Genomic DNA, 22,138 nt, shown 5'->3' with positions numbered 1-22,138 from the left:
TTACATTTCCAAACTTATCCATTCCTTTCCCTTTAGGAGCTCCTCTTGATCCAAACTGCTCTGGTCAATTTTTCTATAATTATTTTCTACCCCCTCACCTAAATCCCTTTCAGAGGTCGTCTTTCCCTCTTATGTTTAAATCTTACTCCTCAGTCAAAACCCAGCTTCCATCCTGTGCTTGGTGGGGGGTTCTCTCCACCTCTGCTGACCTGAATGGTCTCTGCTTCTTCGGAAGTGCTGTTAGGCTCACTGGCCACATTACTTTTGGCCTTGACTATGACTTACTAGGTAACTATATCTTTGAAGACACAGATGATATCAGGTCATTATTTATTTTCTCCTGAGGGTATAGTTCAGCAACTTGTACAAAATGTGTACTCAAAAAACAGAATCAATTTATTGAATATCAGATGCTTATTTATCAGTTACTTAGACTTATAACCTCATATAAATGTCATACATATGATAATTCTCCAACACCAAAGCAAAGCATTGCAGGGACTACGAAATGCATACTCCCTTCTCCCCCACACATATGCATGTTCATGCACACACACAGACACACACACAGGCTGCAAGCTTTTCTTTGGAGTTCAGGTCAAAAAGTGTCTGGAGGTACCAGGTGGGCTTGCAGAACCTTAGGAAATGTTATCAGGATTGTATTAGTTGGGAGTGGCTTTCAAGGGTAGCTTAAACAAGAATGTGTTGTGTTCTGTAATGGGGAATTCAAGAGATGGATTTTCAGTTAAAGCTGGATTGAAGGCTTTCTGTGGGTCCCAGGTCTGATTTAATCCACGTTGGTTTTATCCTCAAGGAAGTTCTCTCTACATGATGATAATATAAGCCTTGGCAACTCCAGGCTGAAGTCCCTACAATGAGCAATCCCAAAGGGGGCACTGCTCTTCCCAACAGCACAGTGACCTGCACTTTAAGTGACCACTGCATTTTTACCAACGATGCCCCTGGACCAACTCTACTTCATGCATGTATTACAGAGGACACTTCATGACAGCACCCAACCCCTAGTTAATACCCACTTCTAATCCCACCTCAGAAGTAGCAACCAATCCAGAATTGATGGCCACTTTCTAGAATCCTTCAGCAGAATCCAAACCTTACACAAGATGTTTCCTTTTCTTGTTGAGAGGCATGCCACAGTTCCTGTGATGGTTAATTTTGTGTGTCATCTTGACTGGGCTATGGGATCCCCAGAAATATAGGTAAAACATTATATTTCTGGGTATGCCTGTGAGGGTATCGCCAAATGAGGTTAGAATTTGATTCAGTAGAGTGAGTAAAGAAGATCTACCTTCACCAACGTGGGTGGACATCATCTAATCCATTCAGGGCCTGAATAAAACAAAAAGATGAAAGAAAGGCAAACACTCTCTTTTCTTGAACTGAGGCATCCATCTTCTCCTACCTTCAAATATCAGAGCTCCTGGTTCTTGGACTTTCAGACTTCTATTCCACTGGCTTTCCTGATTCTCCAGCTTACAGAGGGGAGATGTTGGGACTTCTCAGCCTCCATAACCATGAGTCAATTGTATTATCTGTCTGTTTGTCTATATCCATCCATCCATCCTATTCTGTTTTTCTGGAGAACCCTGACTAATGCAGTTCCTCTGCAATGTGCTCCCTCACTGTAAATCAATTATGTCTGATTTTGTCAGACTATAAGTTCGTGCTTTGTATGGTCTCTGGCTTATTTAATTTTCACACAGACATGGGAGGAGTGAGGCTGTATGTATAAACTTTACCCTAAATTACTCCTTAGAGGATGTTTTCTGATCATATTTTCTTGTGGGATTTTGACTTCTTGTGTTAAGCAGCACCTAGCCATTTTCTCTGGAATCTTTGCAGATAGATCTGAATGCTTTTAACATTGCATCACCAAGGTTTCCTTCCCTTACCTCTAGCATCACACAGAAAACAAGATTACGTTACTCCTAGGAGTCCTGATTCCATATAACTAATTTTCAACACAAAAACCAATGTAAATCGGAATGTGGGAAGGTAGGTATTGAAAGTAAACATGAAAAGTGAATATGGCAGCCCAAGACAGAGTGACTGCTGGTGGCCCAACATAGATCCTATCCATTTCATTATCTTCCCTTTAGAAGCTTATTCCTTTACCATTAAGTTCAGGTTATCTATTCTTCTTATCCAACCAACTTGGCAGATTTAAAATAACTTACATCATCCTTATGGATTCTGTAAGTCAAGAATTCAGAAAGAATGCAGTGGGGATGGCTTACCTCTGTTTCAATCTTTGGAGCCTCAGCTGACATGACTCAAAAACTAGGGTAATGATGTTATTATTATTATTTTTTATTAGTTTCAGGTGTACAAAACAATATAATAATTAGACATTTACATCCCTTATAAAATGATACGGTAATTCCCTCTCCCCCAGTCTACTACCCCTCCGATATAGTATATAGCTGTTACAATTCCTTTGACTCTATTCCCTATGCTTTACACCACATCCTGTGACTATACATATATTAAAATTATAGTTACCACATGTTATTATTATTATTTTTAAAAGTTATTATTATTATTACATAAAACCGTTTCAGACACTGAGGGTCTGTTGCCTCTGGGCCAGGAACCATTGCGCCGGCAGTCAGAAGCGCTTCAGGCTTCTTTAGTCGATACTCCCACCGGAACCTTGGCGCCGTAACACCGGTTTCCGGCGGGCTCCTTAGAACGGTGAACAGCTTTGGGCCAAAGGACCATGAGAGGGCCGGAGCAGGGTCCCGAGCCTACGATGGAGGGGGACGTGCTGGACACACTAGAGGCGCTGGGGTGAGTATTCCTGGCGAGGTCTTTCCTCCGAAAACGTAAGCTTTCCCTTGGCTCGGCTGATGCAGTCTCCTCCCTGTGGGTCTCCTCTGGGCTCGGGCAGCTCGGGGCAGGCCTCCTCTGCCTCTCTCCCTCCGGCGCCGACGGAGTTAAGAGGGAGGCGGGAGATAAAGCGGTCTGTGGGGTAGGGCGTGGAGTAGGGTCGGAAAGCTGGGGCTCGTGGTCCCCTCTTCCAAACTCCTCGCCTCGGAACTCCGCAGCCGGGACTTGTGGCAATGGCGCGGAGCGGCCTGGCTGGTTTCTGTCCTGGGGGAAGCATGCCCCTATCCGGCGCGTGATGTTTTTGTTGACGTAGTTGTCGCGCCTAGTGGGAGGTGCTGGAACTCGGACTGCGACCGGGGACTGCTGCCTGCAGCGGGGTCCAACCTGTGGCTTAATTAGGACTCATCTGTGGCTTGATGAGGGCTCAGGAGAGAATCTCTTCTGCTTCCTTGACCGGAGAAACTGTTTTAGTACAGTGCGAGTCCATTCATTCCACTATTTCATTTGTTCGTTAGCTGTATATTTACTTGGTGTTAATAGGTGTTCAATTAATGCGTATTTATGTGCTAGACAGAGGAAAGAGCGTTTCAGATTGCTAGTTTACATAGTCGTGGGGGCTACAAAGAGTGGACTAGTATTTACAATTCAGAGTGGTAAGTGCTGCGAGAACTTCTGGGATGATGCTAATACTTGTGTGCACGGGGAGCAGTAAGAGCAACATAGTCTCTACCTCAGCCTTATCCCATTTTTCCTTCACAGCCCTTGTCCCGAATTCAGATTATCTTGTCCTCCACACTTATTGTCTCTTGAATGCCTCTGCTCCCCACCCCGCAACCCCACCTCTAGTCAGCTCCAGGAAAACAGGTGCCTTACCTGTCTCATTCCAAAACCATCCTTTTGTGGTGTCTAGCACAATAAATAGTGGTTGAATGAATGGGTAAATAAATGAAGAAACGTTCAAAGAAGAGAGTGCACAGAGATATGCATAGGGCCAGATAGTTGAGAGTCAGAAACTACACTTAAAGAGATTGGAGCCATCTGCATTATTGTTTGCCTTTCCACCGCTGGACTTTCTTGAATGGGATAGGCTGTGCCTTTGTAGTGCTATTGTGAAGGTTGAACCCCTCTCACCCCCTTTATTTTTTCCTAAAACTGCACTTGCTTCTGTATCAACTGATTCTTTCGGACTCTAATAATACCTACTTTGCAATGACCCATTTTTACAGAGCCCTGCATTTAGTAGATTCTGAATAAATGTTTGCCAAATGAAAGAACAGAGCCAGTGGTTATTTAGGGGGCATTTTTACTTCTGTGAAATCCCTTGAAAATTTTCATTTAACTTAATTAAAGAAGTAACCAACACAAGAAGTTAAAATACTTAATGGAAGTGTTTAGGCCTCAAACAGTTTGACCTCTGACGTACTCCAGGTAAGAATAGTGGGATTCTGTAAATAGTTTATGAAAAAGGTAGTCAGTGCTTTTTTTCCTTCCCTCATTCCTTGACTTTGTTTGTATTACAGGTGGTTTGAAAAATGAAGTTTGCTATAATCTTGACCTTTATCAAGGAAAATTTGTTTCAGATTATTCAATATGGAAAGTAAAACAATTTACACACTTGAGAGTTGATTTTTCTTGGAATAACTGAGGAGAAGGTTTTGAAGTTTAAATTTTCTATAATAATGAAATGTGAAAAAAAGAGTTGTTCATTTAGAATATGTGTTATAATTGAACACTTTTAAAATACAATCCATGTAGATTGTGAATAATGCGTTTTCTATTGCGATTAAAGCATTTAGTATATCAGAGAAGATACTGTAGTTTTTGTCAGATAGAACAGGATTTAAAGGGAGGAAATAAAAGAGGAAATCTATGTGAAAGAACAATTTAGTGACACAGTATATTATACGTGAAAACAAGGTAGAAATGACTTAATTTCCTCTTCTGTGAAAGGAGCAGGCCAAAGCAAATGCTTTCCGAAGTCTTTCAGTTCTGACAGTCCATGATTTTTTAGAACAGTGGATTTCAATCCTGATTGTGCATCAAGATCATGTGTGGAGCTTGTGAAAATATGTGCCAGTCTTGTATATACCACAGGCTGACTAAATCATGATCTTCAGGGGTGCAGTTATAGACATGCATATTTTTAAAAAGCTTCCCAACCTAGGTTGAGAACACCATTATGAAGAGAAGTTTATTTCAAATATTTATTGAGCCCAACTCTATATTGGACTCTGTTCTGAGAAGTCAGTGGTGAACAAAATAGACTTTCCCTTGTCCCTGTGGAGCTTACAGTTCAGTGGAGAGACATGATCACACGAATATTAACTATAATGAGTGATTTAAAGGAAGAGAACAGGGTGACAAAACATGACAGGAGGAACTATGTAGTCTCAAGGGATAGTGATAGATTCCCGAGGAAGGGATATTTGAGTTGCAATAGCAAGGGTGAATAGGCGTTAACTAGCTGAAGTTGGATAGAAAAGGAGAACAAAGGATTCCTGAGAACAAAATATGAAAGACCGTGAAGTTGAAAGGAACATGCCGTATTAGAAGAACTGGAAGGCTAATGTGGCTGGAGGTCAGAAAGCAAAGGCCAGTGTGGTAGAATATTGGATTGCAGTTAGGTGTGGACCAGGACACAGCACCTTTTAGGCTGTATTGTAGATTTTGTTTTTTGTCATAATAATGGGGTATAATTGATGGATTTTAAATAAAAAGGATTTATTGTCTAGTTTGAAAAGTGACCTGTGTCAGCAAGGTGGAGAGTGGATTGGAGAATTTAGTTAGTCTAGGCAAGAAGTGATGGTTGCTTAGTGGCAGTGGATATGGAAAGAAGTGCATTACAGGACTTAGTGATTGACTGAATATTAGAACTGAAGGAGATGAGCATATGAAGGATTTGTTTCTTCAGTAGGTATTTGCTGAGCACCAAAATGAAAAGATACAGCTTGGAATCTAAATTGAATAGGGAAGAAAGTGAAAACAGCAGGGAGCCAGTAAATGCAGAGAATACAGAGCAACCAGTGGAGTGGAGGTAGGATATCATAGCTGTAGGTGAGTGGTCAGAAGAGCAAGCTGAAAGGATAGATGTAGGTTGTGTTTGGGAAGTGACATGTTTGAATTAGCGATTTCAGAGGTGGAGTAGTTCCAGGTGATGACAAGGTCTGGGGGTGGCTCCCGGACATCTTGTGGTGAAGGTTGGAAAAGAGGGAGTTAGGGAATTGAGAACTTGTGGTATTGGATAGGGTATACGTATGGACTTTAAAGAAACATAACAAAAATGGGGACGGAAAGGAAAACTGAGCACAGGGAATGTTGGGGATTAATCCAAGAGATTGATAGATGAAAATCACAAGAGAAAGAGGGTGCCTAGAGAGAGCAGGAATATGAGATAATGAGGGAGCTATGATATGAATGCTGTAGTGGGAAACAAGGAGGACAAACCCTACCATCTGATCTTAAGGAACTCGAGAGAGTAAAATAGCCAAAGCTCGAGGTGTAGGCATAATCTTTCTGAGAAGAGATTGACAATGTTGGAGATTTGTTTATGGATGGAACATAGTGGAAGGGTCTGGGAAGCGGGGGGAACTGGAGAGCTGGATCAGAGGCAAGCCAGTAGGGTCAGTAAATGACAGGGGGAAAGGGTTTCCTATTTTATATGTTGGTTGATGAAAAGAGAAAACAGAAAGTAAATTAAGCCCTGGCTGTGTCTTTGTTGAGGTTTGCCAATGGCCCCAACAGACTGAAGGTTGGATCCCCCATCTTGAAGTAGTGTCAGACCAGCAGCGACGGTTCCAGTGGATGGCGGACTCCTGGGGGAGTCTGGGCCTAGGGGAGGGATCCCCAGTGTTTGCAATAAGAGGGGCACTAATTAAGTTCGAGTATATACAACTACAACAAATTAAGAGCAAAATAACAGTACCTATTTTTCAGGACGTTGTGGCAACTAAACGAGGCAATATACATAAAGCACACAGCACTGGCCTATCATAAGAGCAATTTGTAAATGTTAGTTGCTGTTATGATTATGATTGTTATTAGATGTTAGCTTTGTTAAATGCATTTAGTTTTTATTTTTACCTCATTTGATGAGCTGAAGCATTAATGACTGGGTTCCCCCCCTCCTAAATTCAGCATTTTGGGTGATCTAATCAATTTTTGTTGAATTTTATAGTTGGCGTTTTAGTAAAAATAACTATCTGAATTAGTTAAATTTATTCAACAATTTATGATTATTGCAGAAATGAAAGGAAGTAGGGGGAATAAAATATTTTCTGTTAAGTCCCAATGAGAGGTACTATAAGAAACGGAGGAAAGGCAATGAATGAATGAGGAACCAGTCTTGGCTGCAGGAGCAGACAGCCATCTAGTCCCAGCCCTGCCTTTACTTCGCTGCATCACCTGGCCAGGTTATTTGCTTAGTTTCCATATTATTGTAGATAGAAGTTTAAAAGTTCACACGGAACATTTGAGGTCAAATCTGAATTTAAATCAGCATGTCATTATTTAGTTATTTATCTTCCGGTCCTACAGAATTAGGATAATACTAACTTCAAAGCATCACTGTAAAGATTAAGTGAATTATAAGTAAATGAATATATTTGTTTATAAATGTATATATATAGACACACACACACACACACACACACACGGGAATATGCCTACCACTGTAGCTGGCCTGCTACTTAAAACAGGTATTCTAACTCTGTTAACCCTTAATTTCTTACCCTCAGCATGGAGATTGGAAAATACCCTTCATGAGATAGGACCAGAGAATTTACAGAAAAAGAAATGCAAATGGCCTAAACATGTGAAAAGATGTACAGCCTTGTTCTTAAGAAAAACGTAAATTAAAACTATACTGAGATACCAAATGGTCAAATATCCCAGTGTTTGACAAGTTTGGTGAGTTACGGGGAATGGGTGCTCTCATACCTTGATGGTACCGCCCCTATAGAGGAGAATTTAATGCTATCTAGCAAAGTTACATATCCACTTACCCTTTGACCTAACAGTCCCACATACAGGACTCTACCCAGATATACACTGACAAAAATTTGCCAAATTTTTTAATAATAGCAAAACATTACACACAATCCAAATGTCCTTCAGGGGAGCATAATGAATAAAATACAGTGCATCCAGACAGCAAAGTACTATTACACAACAGTAAAAATGAGCAATAACTACAAATCTCTAGTACATGTAAATATGTGTATGTGTGATGTGTTTAAAGTAAGAAACAGAGCAGTATATATAGGCTACCTTTTATGTAAAGAAGAAAAAGTATGTATGTTTATATTTAAAAACATGGAATGACAAACCAAAACTAATAAATATGATTACCTATGGGGGAGGGAGGGAACAGAGTAGAGGGAACAAGATTAAGATTGTAAACTAGATTTGTCTGAATGTACCTTGTTTTGTAAATTAGGTTTTGAAACCATATAAATGTTTTAAATAATTATGAAGCAAAATTTAATAAAAATGAAATCACAACAACAAAAAAAGACAAATCCCTAAAAATTAAAAGCTAAATGAAACAAAGGTCTTTCAGTATGTTGAGTGGGTGTTTTAATCACATGGGAAGGAATTTCTTTTTTTTATACATCCTTACTGGAATATATTCTAATGATAAAAACATCAGTTGTTTTGCGTAATTTTATTAATAATACTAGTTTTCCTATTCTGAAACTACATATAATTTATATTTATGTTTTAGGTTTATATAAATGTCATTAGAAACCAGAATTTCATTGTAAGAGAAAATAGATAAAAATGTAAAACAAAATAAATAAAAAAACGCCACAATTCTAAATTTGAATAGGAACTAGCAATGTGAACTCCTGATGTAATTTCTCTTAAAAAGGTATAGATACAGTGACTAACCTTTAGTACCAGGTCGTGTACTTGAACTACCATTAAAAGGAATCAGGGCTTGTTGGAGAAATGGCTGATTACAGGTATGGGACAGGAACATCTTGTCTTAGGAAACAAAGTCAATGAAAGTATTCCACAAATACTGGGGATAAGTCACAGGACTCATTGGCTAACATGAATGGCCTCCCACTAGCCAGGATTTGAATAGCAAAAGAAAAATAACTGCAATGGATTAAAACCCATCAAATATATTAAAATCTTTGATTATAATGTGAAAAAAAAGTTCAGTTACAGAAAGAACAATAAAAGTAAAACTGTTATGCAATTCAATTAAGATAATATACAAAATGATTAAAAATTTTAAGGTTCTGTACTTTGTGGCAATGTTTTAAAAGTATAAAATTACAAAATAAATAATTTAGGTTAAAATGGTCTCAGGTCTTTTTCAGCTTTAACTTTTTAAATTTAAAATGTGCATCTGTTCTTTTTTTCACAACTTCACTGTATTTCCTTTTTCTTACTCTTGTTACCTAGTATGATTTTTAGACTTTGCTCTGTTTGACTTTGTGTTTATGTAATATTTCTCTTAAACTTGGTTGATAATTTTACTTTTTAAAAATGGTAAAATACCAAAAAAAAGCCAAATGAATGTTAATTATATAGAGCAGAAATCGGCAAACTATGACAGACCAGATAGTAAAAATTTTAGGCTTTGTTGGCCATACTATCTTTGTCACTACTCAACTCAGCCATTGCACTGTGAAAGCAGCCAGAGACAGTCTGTAAATGGATACGTTTATTTGCTGTGTGCCAATAAAAATTTATTTACAAAAACAGGCAATAGCCTATGATAAAGAATATTAGGGATTTGTTTGTTTGTTTGTTTTTAACCTTTTATATTTTCCTTTCTAGATATAAGGGACCACTGTTAGAAGAGCAAGCCCTTACCAAGGCAGCTGAGGGTGGACTATCTTCCCCTGAATTTTCAGAGCTTTGTGTTTGGTTAGGCTCTCAAATAAAATCACTGTGCAACTTGGAAGAAAGTATCACTTCAGCTGGTATTGTATTGTGTTTTAATTTACTTTTCTGTTTAATAGTAAAAAGAAATGATAGTGATGTGGGAATATGTCTCTGTGAGTCCCCAAATGATGTAGGGGACTTGTGAGTGAGTGAGTGCCAGGATCCTGTCTCCTGAGACCGAAGAATGGAAACACGGACCCAGGAGAGGCAGAGAGTTTTAAAAAGAGGATAGTTTATTGAAAGCAAAGGGTCAGAATTCCCAAGCAGGCGGGGGTCCCGAATCGGGGTGCCCAGTGACTGAGGCAAAAGTTCGTACTTTTATACCTTCCCTTGCCTGCTTGGGGAAGGGGGTTGGAGCCTTCTAAATCTCCTGTTTGCCCATCCTGAAGGGATTAACGAAATAAACCATTCATATCTATCAGGTCTGCTCCTTTGTCCGGCCAAAAGGGATTTGAGATAATTTATTTACCTCAAGTCGTGTTCTCATATCTTTGTCCAGGAGTGAAGGAGACGTTCCAGAACCTGGAATTTCGGGATATAGCTGCCTTTTGTTTATTTCACCAGGGATCTTTCCTGTCAGCCTAACAAAATATCAACTAACCTGTCTTAGTAGTTCATGCTTTACAGTTTGTCTACAATGTGCTCACTGTACAAAGAAAAAGCACTAATATGAAGAACTTCAGTATGTTATATTAAATATCTTTGGATTAAATTTTATATTAATTCAAAATTGGTTCTTCAATTTGTGTGAAATTATAAACAATTACTGTTTATCTGCTGTCTTAACCTGAGTATTGTTCTTAAGAAAAAGTAGAGTCTGAATTTCGTTATTTAAAAAGTTTAATTTTTGAATACTGTTTATTTTGAATTAAGATGTTTTTTTGTTTTTTTTAGAGCACATATAATCCCCAGTTAAATTGTATTACCAAGCCTGTAATTCAGGACACGGATTCACAGAGGAATACTTGTATAAAAAAATTCCTGTACTTCCTCATAAAATTTGTTTAATTCACTACTATCTTGGTAACTAGAGTCCTTGTGGGTCTTGGATTGGTAGAAATTCAGATAGTGTAATAAAATAAAAAATTAAAAAAATTATTGGTCATTTGCTAGGGAACAAAGTAGTCTTCCGTTTTGAAGCTATCCTGTTTTTTTCCTTGCCAAATCTAATAGAATTCACTTGAGGCAAAATAAAATAAACTAAATTGAAAACATGTGATATAAGCTCCTACACAATTAAATTACGAAAGAAATATAAGTAGTGAGGCTAATTAGGTGGTTTCATTTATTTGAATCCATAGAAATATAACAGAAATGGATCGTTTGCTCTGAAGCCAATTCACGATTATAGCCATAAAAATGCTTTTTATATTTTGGTTACTTGCATAAAATATTTTCATTTTATCTGCTTTTATGAAAAGTCCACATTGGAACATCCTTACCAGGGATTTAAATATAAAAATATTTATAATCTCATAATTAGGTACTTATGTTCTTAAATTTATAATTATATTTCTGAATTTAGGAGTTACTTTCTATATGTTGAAATTGTTTAGATACCTTTACCTAAGCTTTGAGGTCACACATGTAAGGATTTAACGACAAAGTGATAGAATTGAATGTAAAAAGTGAAATTAACTAGTGGTAGATTTTATAGTAACAGATTATATGGTACTTTTTCAGTAAATGTCTTATGATTTTTCTTTTTAAGGGACAGATGATCTAGAAAGCTTCCAGCTTGAAATAAGTGGTTTTTTAAAAGAAATGGCATGTCCATATTCTGTACTCATATCGGGAGATATTAAAGACCGTTTAAAAAAGAAGGATGACCATTTGAAACTTCTGTGTAAGTTATCTTTCTTGGAACATTTAAGTGCATGTTTGATCTGGTATTTTTTTATTTATTTTCAAGTCAAGATTTATGAAGTTTCATTAATGAAGCATTAGACATTTTGTATATTTAGAAAGTTTTAACATTTCACTTAAAATATGAAACTGACTCAGATATTTATATAAACGTAGTATAAATTTTCATGTACTGAGATTTCTAACACTTATTATTTTATTTGGCCAATATAGAATTCCCTGTTTTTGTAATTTATATGGTATTTTAGTAATATTTCTTTCACCTACTTCATGTCTTAGCATTTATGACTAGATGGCTAAAGTTGGTGATCTCCAAAGTCTTATTTAATCTTAACTCTCTGAAATTAGGCTGCGAAACAGATTATCAGATCTTGCTTTAATGATAGGCACTGAATGATAGTGGGTTCAAAAATATGTATTGATTATTTACTATTGTACCAGTAACTGATCTAGGCACTAGGGAGATATCAGTTAAAAAAAAAAAATGTGCTCCCTTGGGCCACTTGAATTCTAGTGAGTGGGGTCTATTTTCGTCAGGGGAGAATTTGGAGTATAAATTACCCTATATCTAAACAATTACTTTAAAATATCCATTTATTTGCATTGGGTCCCTTCAAAAATTTCTTAGTTAATTTAATTTCATGCTTTTTGAAAGCTCTACAGTGTCCATTTGAAAATTTTTTCTAACATCTATTATTGAAGATTTCTATTAGGTTTATACCATCTGTAAACAAATCCATGTGATATATTTCTTCTGGGCTCTAGTGTTAGTAATGTTTGTTTCATTAGAGCAAAAACTACATGTATGTGTTTAACGAGTGGTGATGATAGGCGTGTTGATATTTGAATTACCTTGTGTGTGTTGTAGGAAATAAAAATTATGCCGCCCCATTTCTTGCACTGTTTCCCCATCTTTCTTCCATTCAGTGTGAGTTACTGATTTAATGAATTTTAAGTTATTAATTGGAGATCACAGTAATCCTTTGGAATATTGGGACAGAAAGTGAGCTAAGAAGCATGGCCTAGAGGAACTTGCATGCTCTTTATGTCAGTCTATGAACTATGTAATTCATCATGTTTCCCTTTTTGCCTTAGCTGCTAAGAAGCTCAGCAATAATAGTAATATAGGCTTCTGGTACAAGTAAAAGTAAAGAGGAGATATAAGAGAAGTTGGTATAGGTTTTTTCCTGGTTATGAAAATACTACATCCTCAGGAGATGGAGTAAGATGAGGAGTTAGTGTTAAACGTGTAGCATGTAACTACCTATATAACATGCTAATCATAGAAATCTTACAAAGTAGATAAACTTACAAAGAAGAAAGTCATTTATAATCTCACTCCCCAGAGAGAATCATGAATAACTTTGGGGTGTATTTCTTTTCCCTTCTCTTTTTCATTTGTAGACACATATTTAAATAAGATTGAGATCCTGTTATATATATACAGTTCCTTTTCTTTCTCTTCATTTAATGTATTGTAAGCATTTCCCCATCTTTTAATATTAATATTTTAAAAGAATTTAAATTGGCCACATAAACATTCTATGCTATGGACCTAACATTTTTTTAATAAATTTCAAATTTGGGGGCACTTGGATTTTTTTTCCATTTTAAATTAATTTCTTTGTTCATAATTTTGGATTACTTTTACTTAGACAGGCATTATGAACATTGAAAAAAAAAATCTGTCATCTAAGTATATATTGCCACGTTTTGCTCCAGAAAGGTTATACCAGTTCACAATCTTACCGGCATCTATTCCATCTTTATCTTTAGTTTAACTCTCTTTAAAACATACATACATAAGAAGCTTCTTCATGTTCTTCTTGGAAGTGTTTGCAATATGTATAAAACAAAAAGGGCCAAACCCCTTACTATGTGGAGAGCTTTTATAAATCAAGAAGAAAAAGATAACTCACTGAAAATACGTATTGAGTTTATGAGACATGCACAGGCTTTTACAAAGAAAAGTTTTTTAAAAATTGCTTTTAAACCTGAAAAAAATGCACAGCACCCCTCAAAGTTAGAGTTACAAAAACACAATGACAGTATACAATTTTTTCACTTGTCTAGCAAATACGAAAAAAGCCAACAAAGATAATACAAGTTTGCGGGAGTAAATCATTCTCATATACTCTAGGCATTAGAGTGTGGTGAATAACTGGTAAAACCTTTTGGAAGAGCAATTATTAATACTACAATTAAAATTCACCTGCCGTTTGACTTGGAAATTCCATGACTGCATACACATATTGGTTTCCCCAAGAGTACAGATATATATGAAAAGGAGGTTCATTGTGGCGTTGTCCTAGGTGATGAGGCAGAAAAGGGTTAATAAAAGAGAACCTGAAGGGGGACTGCCCAGGCCTACATCCCCTCCCTAGGAACTGCCTGGGCTCATCCCCTAGAAATAAATCGAAGATGTCTAAACCCTTATAAAAAGAGGAGATAAGACCCAACTGGTTTTAACTGGTTCTTCACACATGCGCAAACTGCCAAAACCTGCTTAGTTGAACTCTAGCCTAATTATAATGCAATTAGAATGGAATGGACATTAAGGCTTGGCCACCCCCCTACTTCCCCCACCCCCGTGGGTTTTTCTGTGTGCATTCTGGGTAGGAGCGTGCACAGGAAGAAACTAGTTATAAAAGCAACATGTGTCAATCAAATGACATCAGTCTATGCGTCACTTCTGCCATAAGGAAATTTACCTATACTTTCCTGTATAAGAAAAAGCTAACCTAAAGTTAGGTGCAGTCCTCTGCCCTGGCAACGTCTAGGTCAGCTTCTTTCTTCTTGAATAAACTTACTTCCTTGCCCTCCTCATTTCAGGCTGAGTCTGTGAATTCTTTTCACCTTTTGCAAACGTCTAGGGGTTAATTCCAATGACACAACACTAGTTAAGTAGGAATGATATCTCGGTGCCATGCTACCACTATATAGTCATTAGAAAGAAAACAGTTCAAATGTGCTGATAAGGAATGATCTCTAAGATATATTGGTAAATAAATAATATAGGGAACATGTATAGTACGCCTTGTTTGTATAAAAGAAATAAAAGTGCATAAATGGTAGATGTGCATACTAAATATACATACACATATATACTTAAAAAGATAGCCAAGGAACTAATTATAGCGATTGCCTCAGGAAGGGAAATCTGAAGACTTCCCTGTAGTGTTTACCATCTGCATGGATTAGCATTTTAAAAACTAGGCTGAACTCTTCTTTGTACTATTACATAGAGCATGTGTCCATAGAACAAAGGTGGACTTCAGCCAAGGTTCTGTCCAAAATACACATTTTTGAAGAACTGGTGATTTGTTTTAATGAGGTTTTGAAATCAGAGGGACCTTGGCATAGTCCTCATAAGCAAAGTTTGGTCTTAACTTTTTGTGGGCACTTTGGACTGTGTAATGTGTAGATTGCATGAAAAAGTCTTTAAATCTGTGGTTTCAATTCTCTCTGCCCGTGAGAATCATAGATGCTCTACTCCTACTTCGGATCTACTGGTTCAGAAACTCAGTATGTGACCCTGGCACCTGTACTTTTGAACAGTTTCTTAGATACTATTTCTGCTCAGCTGAAGTCAAAACTACAGTATTAAATTATGGAGAGAAAGAGAGAAACTTGAAACAAATAAAAACAAGCAAAACCCCAATATTTTAACTGCTGAAGTAAAAGTTAATTTAAAACAAGATTATAAATAACCATCTAAGAATTTTCAATAATTTTCTTACATATGACTGTTGAAAGGATTAAATGAAATGGTGACAGTAAAGGGACTTGTGAGCAGCCTGGGGTGGTCTGTCCTGAAGGCAAACAATTACTCAGATTATGCGTATAGATCAATTAGAGCTATACATTCTGCCCTGGCTTGAGCACTTTGCGTATGAGAGAGAGAATATTTTATCAGAGCTTTATGTGTTCTTACACATTCTTAAGTTATTGATTTACTGGTGTGAGTCTTCTACTGGACTTTAAACTGTTTGTGGGAGGGCACTGTCTCTTTTTTGGTTGTTAAATTTCCTCCTGTCCTCTATTTCTTTTTGTGATTAAGAACACAACGAGGTCTACCCTCTTAGCAAATCTTTAAGTACACAATAGAGTGGTGTGAGCTACAGGCACTGCTGTAAGGACCTGCTCATCTTGTGTAACTGACCAGTTAGTATCCGATGTGGCTTATGAGGACTATGCCTAGGTCTCCAAAAACAGATACCAGTTCTTAAAAAAGTTTATATTTAACTGATAACTCCTTGTTTCTCCTCCCCCGCCAGCTACCATTCTACTTTCTGCTTTATGAGTTTGACTGTTTTAGATTTCTCATAAAAGTGATATATATATAGTATTTGTACTTCGGTATCTGCCTCATTTCTGGCTCATTTGTGTAGTGTCTTCCAGATTCATCCATGTTGTTGCAAATGGCTGGATTTCCTTTTTTAAGGCTGAATAACGTTCTATTGTATGTAAATACCACATTTTCTTTATCCATTCATCTGTTGAAGAACACTTAGATTGTTTCCGTATCTTGGTTTTTGTAAACAGTGCTGCTGGGAACGTGGTGGTACAGATCTCCTTGAGATCTCATTTTAATTCCTCTGGGTATACACCCAGAAGTGGGATTTTCAAGGAGTTTGTATACATTTAACATTATTTGTTTTTCCCTTTTCTTAACAGTATTTTTAAGTACAGAGCTGCAAGCTTTACAGATACTACAGAACAAGAAACGTAAAAATTCTCAATTAGATAAAAATAGTGAAATTTATCAGGAAGTTCAAGCTATCTGTGATACCCTTGGTATTCCCAAGTCAACAACTTCTGACATTCCACTTATGCTAAACCAAGTGGAGTCAAAGGTATGCATTTGTTTTATTTTTCTTTTCCAAAATTCAATGAAATGCTAACATGTAAATGTATTAAAAATGAAAATATTTCCTTTAAATAAAAGTTGTACTTTCCGTCAAGAGAAGTTTATCTTTATGGGAGCTAAATTTTGGATTTGGAGTTAATATGCCTGTCATCTAATTTGCCTATAGTTTATACTCAGGAATCAGATCTTAATGAGCGAGTGCCCTTAGGCTGTGGGAATTGCTGTGATAGAAACCACTTTGCAAATTTAAGGATCTCTATTAAAAAAAGATTGAAATACATTATAATGAAACAAGCAGAGTTATACTATAAAGTCAAAGACATACTAAATTTTTTTTTAATGGACCATTTTAGCGGAATTGCAATGTGGTTGTCTTTGGCAGTGAACAAGCAGTTTCTGGTGGATAAGTGTTTAGTAACTGTTTGCTGTATAGTGAATGAATGAATGAGTAACCTAATGGAGTAAAAACAGCCAAAAACTATGTACTTCAAACTTTTTGAAAAATTTTTTTCAATTATTAAACTACTTTTTCCTAGTCAAGTATATGTTAGAGAGAATGCTACTCTCACAGAACAAATTCTGGCCTAATTTCTAGGTTTTGTAGGAGCCTTCTAGGGAGTAATACAGAATTCATTTTTAAGGAAAAAAAATTCTCATCTTCAAGAATAGGTACTAAAACTCCATTTTTAAACACACTGCTTTAAGCTAAATCCTTGAATAAAGTACTTTTTGCATTTATAATTTACGAACTGAGGAAGACACTTGTCTTAATGAATGTGAGAGAAATTTAGTATCATTAAGATGAAACACAATATTAAAAACTTTTGGGGAGTCCCATAGAACTTGCAAACCAAAGATTGTCTGTGAATCCCAGCTCAAAAACATTGTTCTGGAGTTAACAAGTTACTCTTCAGAGTTTTTTCCCTCTGGATTAAGAATGATCTGTGTTTGGCTAAAATGTCTGGGACCATTTCAAATTGAAATAGATTTCTGGGCTCTTCTAATCAGCCATTGTATTACCGGAAGATGGGCCCTTCTCGGCACGGTGTCCAGGTTCTTGGTGTCTCGAGCAAAGAATTGAACGTAGTGAAGTAGTGAAAAGTAGTGAAAGTAGTGAAAAAGTAGTGAAAAAACAGTTTATTAGCGGAGAAGGTACACTTCAAATAAATAGGAGCGGACCCGAACAGCAGACAATGGCTCAAGGGCCCAAGGTGGCATTATTAGAAGAAAAAGTACACTGCAAAGAATTTGGAACCTGCCGAGCAAAAGAAGAAACTCAAAAGGCAAAAAAAGCCCAAAGCGCCAAGGGCCTGGGCTCAAAAAGAGCCTGACTGGCGGCGAGGACTTGGAGTTTTTATCTGTTTTTTCCTCTAGAATGGGCTATTCCTTTCTGGGTGTGGGACCGCTTGATTGACACTTGTGATTGACAAGAGGCTATTAACTCATCTTTTTTAAACTGCACAGGTGTGAGTGGCTAGTTTGAGCTAGTTGGGAATCTTGTACCCATTTGTTTCTCACAGAGGTAGATAATTACAATGAAAAGGGGGAAGTTTTGGGTGGAGAGGGGAGGTCTTTTGGGCAGTTGAATATTATGGGTTATGCAGGAATGCAGAGACCCGATGCCTATCTCTAACTGCCTGCCTTGTTTTCCCCTTGAGAGACATGATCCCCATAAAATCTTTGGGGGAAGTTGAGGGACAGGAGATCTTGTCTTCTGTGTCTGCTTCCTGCTAGACGGGCACAGAGCTAGCTGTCCCTACCTCTTGGGGGATTCACGGAACTCTCGCCTTATCTAATCTCAGACGAGAGGAAGGGGTCTCAGGATCCACCTGGAAGACCCTGTTGGCTTTGTTGGTTGGGACTGGCAATCTTGCCGGGGTATCCTCTGTATCCCTAAGACCCCTGAATGAGGAAAAATATTTTAATTAATAAATCCGTTAGCTCTATAGAGCCTGTGGCCATTCAACCAGTCATTCAGGTGGCATCAGTTGTCCAGGAGCTGGGCCCAGAATGGGTTGGAAAGAACATTAGGCTTCAATGATTACTACCAACAAGTATACTGGCCTGGGGGGTCCCGAATGGCTTGGGGGATGTTGGGAAGTTATAGGCTTTTAAGTAGTTATCTGAGAGACATTCTGTGATGCAGGCTAGGAGCAATCTTTAGTCTAGGATTCAGAAACTGATGAGAAGAGTAATCAAAGCCAGGGGCTAAGGAACTAAGAAACTACTGTGTTTCCCCGAAAACAAGACCTAGCTGGACAATCAGCTCTAATGTGCCTTTTGGAGCAAAAATTAATATGAGACCCGGACTTATAGTAAAATAAGAGTCTAATACAATGTAATACAATTGACATGCGGGGAGTCAGCTCCCGCTCCCCACACAAGAACGCAGGATATGGTGAGGCCAAAAAGGAACACCAACGGAGCCATAGGTAGGGGAGTCATACCACTGTTTCTCGCTGATGGCTGGGTTGGAGACGCAAGAAGCAGGCTCCACACGATCTGCAGCCTGCCCTCCGCTTCTCTGCCTGCCAACCAACTAAGCAACAAGCGTAGCCACAGCAGTTATGTCAGTGGCTAATGGCTAACTGGTTATAGCTGATGGGCAACCAGTCACAGCTGATGGCCATCTACTACCTGAGCCAGCACCTTTCCACGTGAGGCCAAGAGCTGGAAACTGCTCTCTGGGGCTCTGTCCCCACACTCCACCCCCCAGGGTCTCGCCTCACAATCTACGCAACAAGCAGACAAGTGTCTTCTGCGAGGGGCCCTGTGCCGTATTAGCCTATAGGCACCTACGTGTGGAAAGAAATAGTAATCATAGGAACCAACAATGGCAAATCCCTTCCATCTGGGAGGATGCATGCTAGCCTTTTGTCCTGGGAAAGGAGGGTCGCTGCCACCGGCACCTTTCCCGGTTTGTGGTACCAGACCTTTATGGCAGTGCTTGGGGTCCCTTACATAGTTTCAACATGTAACAGAACAGGGGATCCCATAATAGGCCATAGCGAGAGCGCATAAGTTCCCCGCAAAATTTTCCCGGCCTCTGGACCTCCATATACCACAGTCACTTGCAGTGGCCACTCAGCCACCACCCCTGGCATCAGTTGCAAATCCTGGGTCAAACCAGGCCCCCAAGGGGTTATCAGGCCCAACCACCGACAGTGGGGGCTTTTGACCCACCAGGGCCAAGTCCATTGCTGCCGTTCCCCTGCTTTCAAGCATGTGGGTGCTGGCAGCAAAATGTTTCCATTTCTGCCATAGCCTGACTTTAACAGAGTCTCACTTATGGTAACGTGTAACTGAATGGGAGCGCCGTTAAATGTAGCAGAGCTTCTTTTGGTGTGGGCCCTCCCTTCTGTGGCCTCTCATTCAGGATTCTCAAGACGTCCCATAGACGAGAGGCCCAGTCACCGCATTGTGGGAAGGTGTTTTGACACCCGGAGGCCTTGCTTCAATAGGCCGTTGTAGCGTTCAATCATGCCACCTGCTTGTGGGTTATAGGGGGTATGAAACAACCATTGTACGTCCATCCTGGCAGCCCCGCGCTGCACTTCTTGCCCTGTAAAATGAGTACCCCTGTCACTTTCAATGAAATCTGAGTTTGGATACTGCTCCTGCAGATGCTTTTGGATCCTTGGTTGCCATTCTTACGCCCTATGTGGGGCGGTGGATCCATGAAGTTACCATTGCCATGGCTACCCTGGGGGGTGGAGTGTGGGGACAGCGTCCCAGAGAGCAGTTTCCAGGCTCTTGGCCTCATGGAAAGGTGCTGGGTCGGGTAGTAGATGGCCATCAGCTGTGACTGGTTGCCCATCAGCTGTAACCAGTTAGCCAGTTAGCCACTGACATAACTGCTGTGACTATGTTGGTCAGTTGGTTGGTTGGCAGGCAGAGAAGAGGATGGCAGGCTGCAGATCGTGTGGAGCCTGCTTCCTGTCTCCAACCCAGCCGCCAGCGAGAATAGACTGGTATGACTCCCCTATCTGGCTCCGTGGCCTCACCATATCCTGTGTTCTTGTGCGGGGAGCGGGAGCTGAGACTTCCTTCTCCATTCAGTTCCTATCACAAGCAAAACTTTCCATATTTTCTTTCTTTTGTGTGTAATGTGTGCATGACAAATAATATAATATATCATATATAAATTATATATATTATAAATTATATATATTATGATATATAATATGATATTCTATATTATGACATAATGTATAATATATAAGACTGGGTTTTACATTAATTTTTGCTCCAAAAGATGCATTAGAACTGATTTTCTGGCTAGGTCTTATTTTTGGGGAAACACGGTAGGGAAAAGGAGACTTAAAATTTCTATAGTGAGGGAGGCTTAAAACTTTTGTAGTGAGGGAGCTCTCCCACATCAGTTGCTTTCACATGTTCATCCCAAAGAGGCTTTTCTCTGTTTATGGGTTTCAGCTAGTATTAACAAATTCCCAAACCTCTCTTTACCCTCCTTCAAGCAGGCTATCATACCTGTGTTCAGGGGCTGGCAGGCTAATTAATTATAAGGTAGTTGATATTGGGATCATTGTGGCTAAATATTTACGTCAAAGAACTTCCTTCTCCATTCAGTTCCTATCACAAGCAAAACTTTCCATATTTTCTTTCTTTTGTGTGTAATGTGTGCAGAGATTTTGTCACCATTGGGAAGAAAGTATTATTTTATAACTTGAAATTGTTTAAATGTTAATCTAAAGTAATTATAGTAATATTAATAGCAAATACATAACGTTTACTGTTCTAAGTGTAACAACTATGTAACCTATATAACAACTCATTGACTTATTAGATCCCCTATAATGAGGTAGGTACTGTTATCTACAGCAGCTATATGAGGAAACCAAGGTACTGAAAGATTTAATAAGTTAGATAAGCAAGTTTCTAAGTAGAAGTGGTAGACCTGAGGGTTGAACCCAGGTAGTCAACCTCCAGAGTCTATATATTCTTCACTCCCTCATTGTCACAAGTAATTCTCAAACTTATTAAAACTGTTATCTGATGTTGAAATCCTGGAAATATGATTACGTGTAAGAAATTGTAAGTATGCATTCAAAAATCCCTCTTGAGGGAGGAGTTACAACTAAAACTTTTAATAATATATGAAATAATCAAATTGAAAGTATTTACAATACTTGGGGAATCTATACAAAAGACCTATTTTAAGAAAATAAGTTAATAATTTTTTACAGTATGTTAGAATTGTGTCAGTAATTGTATTATTGTAGAGGTAGATTTGCTATGAAGCTAATAAAGCCTAAGCTTTAGGACCCTTCATTAGCACAAGTTCTTTCTAAGCTAATTTTTAAAAAACAACTGTCTCAAGATATACATACCATACAGTTCACCCATATCAAGTGTGCAATCCAATAAATTTTAGTATATTTGCAGAATACCATCATCAAAACCTAATTTCAGAACATTTCTGTCACCCACAAAAGAAACCTTGTGATTTATAGTCACTCCCCATCGCCACCACCAGTCTTCAAGCTAAGTTTGTGTTCATAATTTTTAATTCTTTTTGTTAAAGAGTGCCCCTAACATTAAATAAACTTCATACCTCTCAAAATCTGAACTGCCCGATTGTTTTCCCTAGTTACCGTATAACTAAGAAACTGTAAATATTTCATTGTTTTG

At 38.2% G+C, this 22,138-nt stretch overlaps 1 protein-coding gene across 1 annotated transcript in view; it reads left to right on the top strand.

The window, feature by feature from the left end:
- The first annotated feature begins 2,670 nt into the window (after positions 1 to 2,670).
- The window catches only part of FAM98B (family with sequence similarity 98 member B), a 32,445-nt gene continuing 12,977 nt past the window's right edge, over positions 2,671 to 22,138 (top strand). Inside the window, exons 1-4 of the mRNA XM_033107967.1 lie at positions 2,671 to 2,811; positions 9,643 to 9,788; positions 11,462 to 11,596; positions 16,294 to 16,472. Of these exons, the coding sequence (XP_032963858.1) occupies positions 2,741 to 2,811; positions 9,643 to 9,788; positions 11,462 to 11,596; positions 16,294 to 16,472 (531 nt within the window). The 5' untranslated portion in view covers positions 2,671 to 2,740. The remainder of the gene's footprint in view (positions 2,812 to 9,642; positions 9,789 to 11,461; positions 11,597 to 16,293; positions 16,473 to 22,138) is intronic.

The sequence above is a fragment of the Rhinolophus ferrumequinum genome, chromosome 6, assembly GCF_004115265.2.
Source record: "Rhinolophus ferrumequinum isolate MPI-CBG mRhiFer1 chromosome 6, mRhiFer1_v1.p, whole genome shotgun sequence".
Taxonomy (NCBI): Eukaryota; Metazoa; Chordata; class Mammalia; order Chiroptera; family Rhinolophidae; genus Rhinolophus; species Rhinolophus ferrumequinum.
Note: the sequence above shows the minus strand (reverse complement) of the source record. Positions and strands in the feature narration are given on the sequence as shown.